This window comes from Brienomyrus brachyistius, chromosome 9, assembly GCF_023856365.1.
Source record: "Brienomyrus brachyistius isolate T26 chromosome 9, BBRACH_0.4, whole genome shotgun sequence".
Classification (NCBI taxonomy): domain Eukaryota; kingdom Metazoa; phylum Chordata; class Actinopteri; order Osteoglossiformes; family Mormyridae; genus Brienomyrus; species Brienomyrus brachyistius.
In genome coordinates, this window is record NC_064541.1 from 19,994,906 (window position 1) to 20,007,949 (window position 13,044).

Below are 13,044 nucleotides of genomic sequence, written 5' to 3' on the forward strand. Positions count from 1 at the left end.
GGCTTGTACTTACAACATTACCGTGTGTGGGCGTTGATGTGGCTTGTACTTACAACATTACCGTGTGTGGGCGTTGATGTGGCTTGTACTTACAACATTACCGTGTGTGGGCGTTGATGTGGCTTGTACTTACAACATTACCGTGTGTGGGCGTTGATGTGGCTTGTACTTACAACATTACCGTGTGTGGGCGTTGATGTGGCTTGTACTTACAACATTACCGTGTGTGGGTGTTGATGTGGCTTGTACTTACAACATTACCGTGTGTGGGCGTTGATGTGGCTTGTACTTACAACATTACCGTGTGTGGGCGTTGATGTGGCTTGTACTTACAACATTACCGTGTGTGGGTGTTGATGTGGCTTGTACTTACAACATTCCCGTGTGTGGGTGTTGATGTGGCTTGTACTTACAACATTCCCGTGCGTGGGCGTTGATGTGGCTTGTACTTACAACATTACCGTGTGTGGGCGTTGATGTGGCTTGTACTTACAACATTACCGTGTGTGGGCGTTGATGTGGCTTGTACTTACAACATTACCGTGTGTGGGCGTTGATGTAGCTTGTACTTACAACATTACCGTGTGTGGGCGTTGATGTGGCTTGTACTTACAACATTACCGTGTGTGGGCGTTGATATGGCTTGTACTTACAACATTACCGTGTGTGGGCGTTGATGTGGCTTGTACTTACAACATTACCGTGTGTGGGCGTTGATGTGGCTTGTACTTACAACATTACCGTGTGTGGGCGTTGATGTGGCTTGTACTTACAACATTACCGTGTGTGGGCGTTGATGTAGCTTGTACTTACAACATTACCGTGTGTGGGCGTTGATGTGGCTTGTACTTACAACATTACTGTGCGTGGGCGTTGATGTGGCTTGTACTTACAACATTACCGTGTGTGGGCGTTGATGTGGCTTGTACTTACAACATTACCGTGTGTGGGCGTTGATGTGGCTTGTACTTACAACATTACCATGCGTGGGCGTTGATGTAGCTTGTACTTACAACATTACCGTCTGTGGGCGTTGATGTGGCTTGTACTTACAACATTTCCGTGTGTGGGCGTTGATGTGGCTTGTACTTACAACATTCCCGTGTGTGGGTGTTGATGTGGCTTGTACTTACAACATTCCCGTGTGTGGGCGTTGATGTGGCTTGTACTTACAACATTCCCGTGTGTGGGCGTTGATGTGGCTTGTACTTACAACATTCCCGTGTGTGGGCGTTGATGTGGCTTGTACTTACAACATTCCCATGTGTGGGCGTTGATGTGGCTTGTACTTACAACATTCCCGTGTGTGGGCGTTGATGTGGCTTGTACTTACAACATTCCCGTGTGTGGGCGTTGATGTGGCTTGTACTTACAACATTCCCGTGTGTGGGCGTTGATGTAGCTTGTACTTACAACATTACCGTGAGTGGGCGTTGATGTGGCTTGTACTTACAACTTTCCCGTGTGTGGGCGTTGATGTAGCTTGTACTTACAACATTACCATGCGTGGGCGTTGATGTAGCTTGTACTTACAACATTACCGTGTGTGGGCGTTGATGTGGCTTGTACTTACAGCATTACCGTGTGTGGGCGTTGATGTGGCTTGTACTTACAACATTACCGTGTGTGGGCGTTGATGTGGCTTGTACTTACAACATTACCGTGTGTGGGCGTTGATGTGGCTTGTACTTACAACATTACTGTGTGTGGGCGTTGATGTGGCTTGTACTTACAACATTACCGTGTGTGGGCATTGATGTGGCTTGTACTTACAACATTACCGTGTGTGTGGGCGTTGATGTGGCTTGTACTTACAACATTACCGTGTGTGGGCGTTGATGTAGCTTGTACTTACAACATTACCGTGTGTGTGGGCGTTGATGTGGCTTGTACTTACAACATTACCGTGTGTGTGGGCGTTGATGTGGCTTGTACTTACAACATTACCGTGTGTGGGCGTTGATGTGGCTTGTACTTACAACATTACCGTGTGTGTGGGCGTTGATGTGGCTTGTACTTACAACATTACCGTGTGTGTGGGCGTTGATGTGGCTTGTACTTACAACATTACCGTGTGTGTGGGCGTTGATGTGGCTTGTACTTACAACATTACCGTGTGTGTGGGCGTTGATGTGGCTTGTACTTACAACATTACCGTGTGTGGGCGTTGATGTGGCTTGTACTTACAACATTACCGTGTGTGTGGGCGTTGATGTGGCTTGTACTTACAACATTACCGTGTGTGGGCGTTGATGTGGCTTGTACTTACAACATTACCGTACGTGGGCGTTGATGTGGCTTGTACTTACAACATTACCGTGTGTGGGCGTTGATGTGGCTTGTACTTACAACATTACCGTGTGTGGGCGTTGATGTGGCTTGTACTTACAACATTACCGTGTGTGTGGGCGTTGATGTGGCTTGTACTTACAACATTACCGTGTGTGTGGGCGTTGATGTGGCTTGTACTTACAACATTACCGTGTGTGTGGGCGTTGATGTGGCTTGTACTTACAACATTACCGTGTGTGGGCGTTGATGTGGCTTGTACTTACAACATTACCGTGTGTGGGCGTTGATGTGGCTTGTACTTACAACATTACCGTGTGTGGGCGTTGATGTGGCTTGTACTTACAACATTACTGTGTGTGTGGGCGTTGATGTGGCTTGTACTTACAACATTACCGTGTGTGTGGGCGTTGATGTGGCTTGTACTTACAACATTACCGTGTGTGTGGGCGTTGATGTGGCTTGTACTTACAACATTACCGTGTGTGGGCGTTGATGTGGCTTGTACTTACAACATTACCGTGTGTGTGGGCGTTGATGTGGCTTGTACTTACAACATTACCGTGTGTGGGCGTTGATGTGGCTTGTACTTACAACATTACCGTACGTGGGCGTTGATGTGGCTTGTACTTACAACATTACCGTGTGTGGGCGTTGATGTGGCTTGTACTTACAACATTACCGTGTGTGGGCGTTGATGTGGCTTGTACTTACAACATTACCGTGTGTGGGCGTTGATGTGGCTTGTACTTACAACATTACTGTGTGTGGGCGTTGATGTGTTTTTTATGCGTTCATGTGTGTGATGACAATGGTTGAGTTATAAGGAGCCTGACTGAAGGAGCCACACATGTCATTCAAAGATGTTTGTAAGTATTCATTACTGATGGCAGAACTGAGGTTCTAAAAGTCATGGTCTCAACCCATTTAAACCCCTATTAGTCACTATCCACTTTAACCTAATGTGAACCAATGAAGCTTCCAACAGGAAGCTGGTTCAAGTAGCCAGAATCGAGCAGCACATGGTGATTCCATGTATTGTTTTCTTCAGAAGCTCATTCCTGCCATTGTTGGCATTTGGGCCCCTGTATCACTTTATTTTTGCTCACAGAAGCAAAGTAAGATGGATGGGTCCATCGAGGGGGGGGGGGGGGGGGGTTAGGGTTAGAGGCAAAGTCACTGGCCAGGAAGTTGTACAGCTGCTCCGATGTCTTAAGATGCAAGCGATTTCTGCATGACAGTCGTGGGCACCTTTGACCTCCATCCCAGCTGCTCGGGAAACATGACATGATGAGGCGTGTGTATCCGGTTCAGAGGGCTCCTGTGTCGGGTCTCCGGGGAGGAGGAGGGCTCATGCATTATCTATACAGGCGCGTTGGAGGGGGGAGGACTGACTGTGATGCGCAGTGGTGTGCTGGCATATCTTTGCACAGCATCTGGCAGTTTACCCCAAGTAAGAACCTTTCACTGACACCTGTTGACTGTCTCCCATCAGCAGGGGCAGCCTGTTTGAAGAGGGGATGATTTTGCAGGAAGTCTTGGAGCTATTGGGTTTGACAAGTAAGGTGACCAGCTAATCCATGTCAGGACCTGAGCTACTTCAGGTTTCACAAACTACTTTAAAACTGAAAGGCCGCTGTGTTTGGCTAATTAGTTCAGTTCTTCGTACTTTTACTGGTTTGTTTCCTTGACCTAAAGACTCATCCAGCTGTTTCACTTTAACATTAGTGACACACGCATGATTACTGGAGACTGACCAATCAGCACACAGCAAGGCCTCGGTGCCAAAGTGAAATCCGGGTTCTTTTGATTGAAATGGTTGGAATGGTCGCTTACAATCTCTGTGTCCCTCCTGACATGGACTAGCTGGTCACCCTATCAACAAGGGAAGAGTTTAAAATTTTCCTTCAGCTCCACTAGTCTAGAATGGCAACAGAGAAAGAGCAATGATACGGTTCTGAAACAGTTAAAAAAAGACTTAGGGTCAGCTCCTCTTTTGCCTCTGTGTGCCTTGACTTATACATCGAGCTACATGTCAGTGTTGAGATATACTTATGCAACACTGTAGAAACACCATAGCTGTTATTAGTCACGTCATTTATTATGTTTCCAAAGACTTTTAAGGATTTACTGCAAATAATATTTCATAGTTGACATCTGAGCTACAAACAATGTGTATTGTTGATTTTTGATAAAGGAGACTTGGAGTTAAAGTGGTTTGCATTGCTTGCTAATTTCAAAATAGCTTGCAAAATAGTATAATTTTTTATCAATTTTTAAAGAAAATGTGATTCCTTAATGCCTCCAGTTGACTTTTTAAACTGGAATCTAACCTGTATTGTCATTTTGCCAGGTAAGAAAGTCGGTAGCTTTTGGAAGCTTGACGCCGATAGCAAATCTTAACAATTCTTCCTTCCTAGTGTTGTCTTGCATTTTGCTGAGCACTTCCACATCCATTTTTACATACAATGGGTCGTTTGCGCGTGATGTCATGGCTCTGTTTCCTCGATTCCTTGGTGTTAGGCTCGTGCTGTTCACTTCTGCCGGATGCACGAATGAAACTAGTCGGTCAAGGATTACCTGCTAGCTAGGCTTTAGTCCACAGATTCATTCCGGACGGACTGTTTTCTGACTTCAGAGGTAAGTGCTTTGAGCTGCTGACTTTGTCCAAAGTCATAAGCCCTAACCCTGCAGGGATGACAAGCATTATACCAGAGTGTGTCAGTGCCCCAGTTTTAGGGACAATGCATCAACAGGAAGACGTCAATGGCGTCCAACTGCGCTGAACTCGAGGATCGATTCCAGTCCTACATGCCGTCCATTGTTTTATTTTTGTGAAACGTGCCGCTGAACTGTTATTTTTGGAATTCTATTGATGCTCGACAGGGAACAATAATTCGGGAACCGATTCAAACGCAGGACAACAAAGAGGCCATACGTTGCCATAAAAAATTAAAGATGTTGGCCTGGAATATGCCGGATGGATATAGCCTCGGACGTGAATGGCCCACAGGTGCTCCGCCTGTTGTGTCACTCTTAAAAGATCTTTCCCGTTCAGCGTTTGACTTTAGCAGCATCGTTACTCTTTATTATTTCATTAAGCATGAATGGAAAGTTTATATGTACATCTCCGGTGCTCCGCCTTTTTGTATGCATTATGGTACAGCAATTAGCATTTCCGGGCGGTGTTTACATTTATGAAGTCACTCATAAATTATTGCTCTTTAAAAGCTTTTGTGCGTTACTTGATACAAGCTGTAAAGTGCAGTGTGTATCACCTAGAGAGCACAACAGGAAATACCAGGCTGGCTAACCTAATAAAATCCAGAGAGCCCAAATCATTAGCTGGGAATTCTTTCCCATAATGTTTCCGGGCATAAGCACTAACACGATTTTCATGTTAAATCAGCAGTTTCAGTGCATTTGTGCTTTTATGATCTTTGCTATAAAGTAAGAGAGAATGTGTACTTGTGAGGCCCATAACGTTTTGAGGTTTCCCTTTTGATCCAGGGACTTCTGAACCTGGTTGCTGTAACGTTAACAGCGAAACACCTCTAAATACCTCGTTCCACATGATGGCTTCATACCCATCACCGGTTGAGCATTGCAAGTGTGGCTTTTGTTTCATCAAGGCTTAGATCTTGTCACCACTCCTCAGACCAACATAGCAACCAAGGATCCAGGTGTGACCTACAACATTCTCACCCTTGGGAGATGGTGGTTCTGAGGGCATGAAGGATCCACGTTATGTTCCCCACAAAAAGAAAACAGATATGATCCAAAAATGCAATGCAGTGCAGGTAGAATACATCTGAACAAACATGTCATGACCTGGGATTGCACGTTTGCATTATTTATGTAATGTAGTGGAGACCACGCATTGTACATTTAAGAAACGGCATCCTGCATTTATGAAATAATGCAATAATCCCTAGAGGATTAGAGGAGTAACAGAGGCTGAAAGCACTAATGTAGAAGTTAATGTTGTTGGTCTGATTGCATTCTGCCATTCATGAAGATTTCAGAGGATTGTTGCATTGTTGAATGCTGTCCGGCAAAAGTGCGAGGTAGGTGGGTTAACCATTAGCCCATAACTCCTCCCCCGGTGCACTCCTGCCACGGTCCAGGCCGCAACTGGGACCAGCAAGCTGGGGCTGCCAGCAGCACGTGGGAGACCTACTCAGGGAAACGACGCCGGTCATGGATGCACTTCCTCTCACTGCATATATCTGCGGTTTGGGCTCGAGAAAATTTCTATGTGGCAAAAGGAGGACTGTAGTTAAGTCTGGCACACGTCTTCCCGTTGACTACTGGGAGCTGCTCTGTAAAGAGCGGGCCACAGGAAGGCAATTAAGATCCAGAAAGATCCACTTTTGGTCAGGTTTATTCAGAAAACCTTAGGAATTTCAGTCTCATCGTTTTCTTTGCTGCTTAAATGTTTTGGTTAGTTTTTCTTAGGCAGCCTCCCTGGCTGTCTTCTCCATACCTGATGTGCAAATTGAACTGGGACTGTGAAGCCACATGCTGCAAATGTAGGAACGGCACAGGCAGAGTGGATTAATCCGGTTTCGATGGCGATTCCCCTGTTCAGCCTGTGTTTTCTTCTTTGTGACGAATGCCCGTGGGTGCCCTCAGGGCTGTCTGCCGTGAGTGCTAATTATTCTGAGGTCACCTGTTTCAGGTGCTCCCCGAAAGTGTCTTCTCAGGTAATTAAGTGGCGCACAGCAGCTAGTGCGAGGCAGAGCTGGCATCGTGACGTCAAACGCCAGGCTGGGTGCAACCAGGCCCTCCCCAGACGGAGTGATGAAATGATGTTGTTGCATTGCGCACCTTCATACGCGCGCACACACAGACACACACACACACACACACACACACACACACACACACACACACACAGACACACACACACACACAGACACACACACACACACACAGACACACACACCCAGAGTTCAGAGAATTACACCCACTTACATGTTTCAGGGCATACACAGTTCTTGTTTGGGTTCCTCAATTCCATATTCCATTGCAATGCATTCTGGGAAGTGTGGAGTACAGTATATTGAAAGAAGAGGCAGGGGGGAATCATCCACTCCGATACTAATTTGTATGCTTATGCAGAGAGCAGCTTTGGGTGCACAAGCGAGAGGACAAAATAGGGAAGCCGCTTATGTATATTATACATTTGTTTAGGTGTATGTTTGTACAAAGGGGGGTTTATTTTGTGTTTTTTCCCCATCTGAATGTCATTTCCGGTGACTGTAGCCTTGGGGACTATGGATTCAAATCGCTGGAATTATGGAATCAGTTGATAGTGTGTCCTCGTGTTGTACTACCCTTAAGAGGCGAGGTCTGGGGTTAGTTTGGGTGGAGCTGTCCTCATTTGCAAGCATACTTACCTCACATGCTTCGGTCTTAATACGCACGTATAAATGGGTACTTAATCCGGCCATGTTCATTAGTAAAGTCTACGTAAGTTCACATTGGATTTTGACTAGCATAGTTTAAAATTAGCCCCAGCACCTCATTGACCCATATAGCAAAAGGCCTGGCTAATTCTGACATCCCTCCTGTGCTGATTCTTTTGTCTAGAGCGCATGAAATTCAAAAGAAATACATACATGCACACACACACACAGGTTCGTAATTATATCTTTGTGGGGACCCTCCATTTCTATATGGAAATCTCTAATACCAACATGACAACCCTGTGTGTGTGTATGTATTATATATATGTATATATATAATCGCAACTCGGCACAGGTTTTCCTGGAAATACAATTATCTATTTTTTTTCCCTCTTCTCCAGTCCCACAGAGAGCCAGACGTGTGCTATACCAAACCCTGCTCGCTTTCATCTGACACAATACCCATTGTACTCTGACCTTTTGTTTTGCAGCCTTCCCTGGCCTGAGGTGGCCATAATTGTCTTTATTTCTGCCTTGGGCACTGCACCCCCTCACCCCCCTCGCCTTTCCTACGCAGTGCGATGGGGTGATGGGCAGTCCGACTGGGGGGCGTTCCCTGGCACTGCCAGCTGGTCTGCTGACGTGCGTGGCTAAATGCTTTAAGAGGACTTAGGCAGGCCGAGGATGGCTTTGACGCAGGCGGGCTATTAAAGGCCTCTGTTGGGTTTTTAAGGAGAACTGGTTTCCCTGGCTGCTTGCAGGACTGTTTGCAGTTCTGCGTGTCACTTGGAAAGCTTGCTATAAATAGAATAGTGCAGGTTAATCACTGCTAACAGTCTAAATGAATTAATTGAGAAATTTAACATAAAGAAAAGTGGGTCTGGAGGGTTAAGAACTCAAAGATGTAACAGCTTTCCTGAATGTGAATGATGCGTCTCCCCGGCAACTCATAAACGGTAAAGTGTTCTCTGTGTTCCAGGTTTATCCGTGCCGTGTTCCAGGTTTATCTGTGTAGGCTGCTGTCCTCTCCCTTGAACCGCCAGCATCCTGAAGGAAATGTGACAAACCTCAGCTGTGGCACTAACCCCGCGGACTGACGCGTTTACAGGAGCCAGAGATAAAAATAGCCCGTCGTACTGCTCACCGGAATACAGATTTCTGCCGCCTCCTGCTCGGGGTGCTTAGTTTTTCGTCCAGCTGATTCTCCAGCATATAGTGATCTAGCTGCTCTTTAACTTCTGCAGGTTCTAACAAAATCCAGTCCAGTTTCATATGGTAACTGGGGGAGCTGCTGAGAATGAGGCGTGTTTTAAATGGCGTGCACACGACGTGCTGTTGGGGGCGGCTGTAGGTGCCCGTCGACGTGGAGCCGACAAGCCAACGATCGTCTGTTTTCGGATAACGGTCACCCAATACTCCAGCACCCCCAAGTTCCGGGGTTTGCGTTCTCCCTTCTCCACCTTTATAAACCCGGGCCGAGGGGTGAAGCATTTCCCTGGCCGAGAAAGCCCAGTAAAACTCCATTTTTATCTTTCTAGTCCGCAAGACGGCAGAGCTCGCCAGCTAAAAATAGCCCCTGCTGGCTTGCTGCCTGTGGCTGTGGAACAGGTCAAATTATGTAGAAAGATGAAAATTTAAAGGCACCTTGCTCTGAGCTACACTCTCAGTCCTGCATCCCGGATCACCAAGACCTGGTTTTCTGAGAGTTCCACTTACCTTTAAACGTTCTTAATGCCATTTTGAGATTCACAACACATTCTTTTTTACTCTTGGGAATTTCCTATTGCCAGCCCTTTGTCGTCGTTGCAGTATCTGGCTTTGTAAACACGCCATAAAATGTGCATAGCAACAGATGAAGAATTATAGGGATCTGTAGAATGATGTCTTGGAAAACGTCTCCCAGCTTTTCCAAATTCCATGCTGCATTGTGTGTCGATACGGGAGTCCCGGTTTGTTTTACTGGCAGATAGCCGCTGTCATTGGGATCAGCGACTTGATCCTGCAAGCTTTGATGGTGCAGTTGTTGGTCCTCCTGCTCGTTGTCACAATGCCCCATGCAGCACATTGACAGCTACACAGATAGTTATGGGAATGCGTGGGCGCCAGCGGCCACGTTAATTGAAACTAATTATGTTTCTGTCACCGTTACAGTTGGGCTGGTCTGCATTCACGCGGTCTGGCATCTTCAGCAGAAGCAGGTCTGCAAAAATGGTTGCAAAGTTAATTTGGTGCCAGAATCTCATTTGCCACTGTCGTTTTGGCTATGGGTTTATTTGTTTAACGTGAAAACGTTGCCGGATAGCTGCACTCAGTGTTGGGCAATTTATTCCATTAGCTATGTATTCATTCTTGTGCGATTCAGCAATTTGCCATTTGTGGGTCTGTAAAAAAACTACACTCAGAGATCGTGTTCTTGGACGACATAGTGCTGCCCAGTTTATCTTGTAGTTAAAGCTGGTTTAGTGAAAAGACACAATGGTATTTGAAATAACCGCTAAACAACTGCACAGCAAGTAAGCTAATGCATATGGAACATTTTGCAAGCACTAATCTGAATGATGGAGCAGCAGATTTTATGGAAAGTGCTACAGGGCTGTAAGAGAAGAGAGGGACCGACAAGGGATGCAGGGAACATCTCTGAAAGAAGATCGTTTTCTGAGCTGTCAGTGTCAGTTTTAATATGAATTTTCATTTTAATGCATCATTTATCAGTGGCTCGGCATTGTTAACTTCATCCATGTATATATATAATATTTCCTTCAATTGCTACCAGCACTAACTCATTAGGGGGATGCCGAGATAATAGCGAAGGAGGAAACAGTGTAATCGTGAAGCCGGGGGAAATGGGAGCAGGTGGAATGGGAAACCCTCTTTCAGAGAATGCAGAGAACATTTGATAAAATAAATAACGGGGAATATCAGTCGGGGTAGTTTGTGTTCCTTGATAGAAAAACTGGAGGGAGAGAGAGAGAGAGAGAGAGACAGAGACAGAGAGATGAAGAAGACAGCTGTGTTTAGCTGGTATTTTAAGCACTTGATTGCTGCTCCAATCCCCTAGTCTTGCCTGGCCTATTTTTGGCTAGGGACGGCCATTGTTCTTCCCCCGTCACCTGTGGGCCGTACCTTTGTTGATTCATATGCTAATGAGTCTGATCCCGTTCCAGTCGGCTGAAGGAGCAGGAGAGGAGGAACAAGACGAGGCACGGTTCACGGGAGCTGCCGGACGCGGCGGCCCAGCCCGGGAGGCGTGGAATTCCTCCTCCTCTTTCGTTAAAAAGAGGGGGAAGACTTTGCAGTCGGCAAAATCAATGAAGACAGGAGTAGACAGACTGAGAAGGTGGCAAAAAAAGATGCCAGTTATTGTTCGTCTCTTCTGTCAGGGTTAGGGTTTAAACCACAGGATTTTTTTTCATATGCGTGCCGACTCCTATTCTACTGGGATCCGGGGATCTAAAAATACCCCTTGGCAAAAGGCGAGGTCTCTGAGCATTGTGATTCCCCTCCCCGTCACTCCGGAGGCAGACGGGGGAGTGAAAGAGGGAGAGCTCTGCCTCTCTGGGGAGGGGAGAAGAGCACTCTCTCCCCCGCGGGCGGCCGGGGGGCCGGCTTAGTGTGACAGGAAGCGCCGGGCGGCCATGAGCCAGCCCGAGACGGGGAGCCGGCGCTGAGCGGACGATGCTGCAGACGATCTACGAGGGCGACTCGTGCTTCCCCACGGCCGGGATCCAGGCACCTCGGCGGATTCCAGCAGTGTGCGAAATGCGCAGCGTGGACGGCTCCCCTGACAGAGGTGCCACTTTTCTTGGACTCCAAGGGGATCTCTCTCTCTCTCTCTCTCTCTCTCTCTGTCTCTCTCTCTCTCTCTCTCTCCCCTCTCTCTCTCTGTTGCTCTCTCTCCTTCCCTTCCTCACTCTACACCGAGGTGGGCTCTCAAACTTCTCTCAGTGACAGTACAGCATGCCCGTCCCCCACTCCCTGCATCACCACGCTGTCCTTCCCCACGCGTGGCACGGTCTCTCTGTTTTTGTGCGTGTGATGGCTGACTCTGCCGAGCCGCCATCTGTGCCGCTGCGTCGAGAGTTCTAATCGAGTCTCTGGCCGCGGAGGGAACCTCCTGCCGTGAGTATGGCATCTTGTTGGTGACTGGGTGATCGAACGCGTGGATGCATCGCGGGCTGGGTGCAGGGCGGGCTGGGGCAGCGTTAGGTGTAGATCAGGGAGGCATTGAGCATTTGCCAGATGCGTGGTCGCCTCATCCCCATGGCTGCTTGAACCGAGCTCTGGTCGCACCTCTGGGCACGATGAAAACGCGGGTCTGAGCGCCGCAAACAGGCATGGGGCTGGAGGGGGGAAATATCCAACATGCAAAACAGCTGAATGCTGTGAGCATTATTGCTGAACAGCTGTGGAAAGGCGTCTGTTCCCCCAAGCATTCTGTTATACATAAATGCTTCTGTTTCTCACCCCGGTGAAAGCCGACATCGCTCTTGGTAACCGCTGCACTCTCTGACTCAACCGGGTTAAGCGCTGTGACTCAAACCAGTCCTGCTCCGCAAGCTCTGCCTTCACTTTTGTCGACTAAAATTAAATCTGGTAAAGGAGTACTGTGTCAGCCAGTGCGTCATGAGAAAACCGACTTGTCGGGAAGCCCGTCGGCTCTTCACATAAAATTTGCATAAAGGTAAAGTCACACTCTTCTTTCAGCCGCGTTTATGGCTCCCTGTGTTTGGTAAACATCGGCAAAAATACGGCACCCACAGCCCCACTCTGTGGGTTTCGGTGACGAGCTGCTCAGTCCTGTATTGTAAGCTTCTCCTCACCTGGCTTACACATTTATTTATGGGTTACCTTGTCCATCACTTCCCAAGCAATTACAATCCCAGGAAGGATTCACAAGGCATGTGAATATCATTTTTAACCATCAGTGGTAATGTAATAGGGACTGGATGTTTACCAAGCTGCCAAAAACGAAAAGATTTATTTATTTATTTCGGGCGGGGGGGGGGGGATGGGGGGGTGGGAGGTATTGTGCTGGGAGATATTTCTGTAATGCAGCTAGACAGCAGCAGTTTCACCGAGAGATTATTAAAGTTCCATCTCATTACTAATCTTGTCTCAGGTTGTGGATGCAGGAGAGGAACGAGCATTTTAGGGTCCTTTAAATGTCTGCAGAGTCTTAGGCTTCTTGCTTATTCTGTGGGTCAGCTATTCTTAGACGTTTTATTTTCAGCTTATGGCATTAGGGCGCTAAGATTAGGCCGCTAGGCGTTGTCATCTTGTCTAAGTTAGCTCCAAATTTAACAGCACACCGGAACAGTTATTTATAGGGTGTTTGTCATTTTTC

At 47.2% G+C, this 13,044-nt stretch overlaps 1 protein-coding gene across 5 annotated transcripts in view; it reads left to right on the top strand.

Annotated features, from left to right (window-relative positions):
- hdac9b (histone deacetylase 9b) overlaps positions 1–13,044 on the top strand; it is a 49,340-nt gene that overhangs the window by 10,990 nt on the left and 25,306 nt on the right. The window contains exon 1 of one of the 5 annotated variants that reach the window (XM_049025284.1): positions 4,829–4,929. The exons of 2 other annotated variants lie outside the window; for them this stretch is intronic. Coding sequence is in view for 1 of the 3 variants with exons in the window: in XM_049025282.1 (XP_048881239.1) it covers positions 11,376–11,490 (115 nt within the window). In the remaining 2 variants the exon portion in view is untranslated. Of the gene's footprint in view, positions 1–4,828; positions 4,930–10,898; positions 11,491–11,596; positions 11,820–13,044 lie in introns of those variants that run through there. 2 more of the 5 variants (XM_049025282.1, XM_049025283.1) reach the window with 2 other exon arrangements.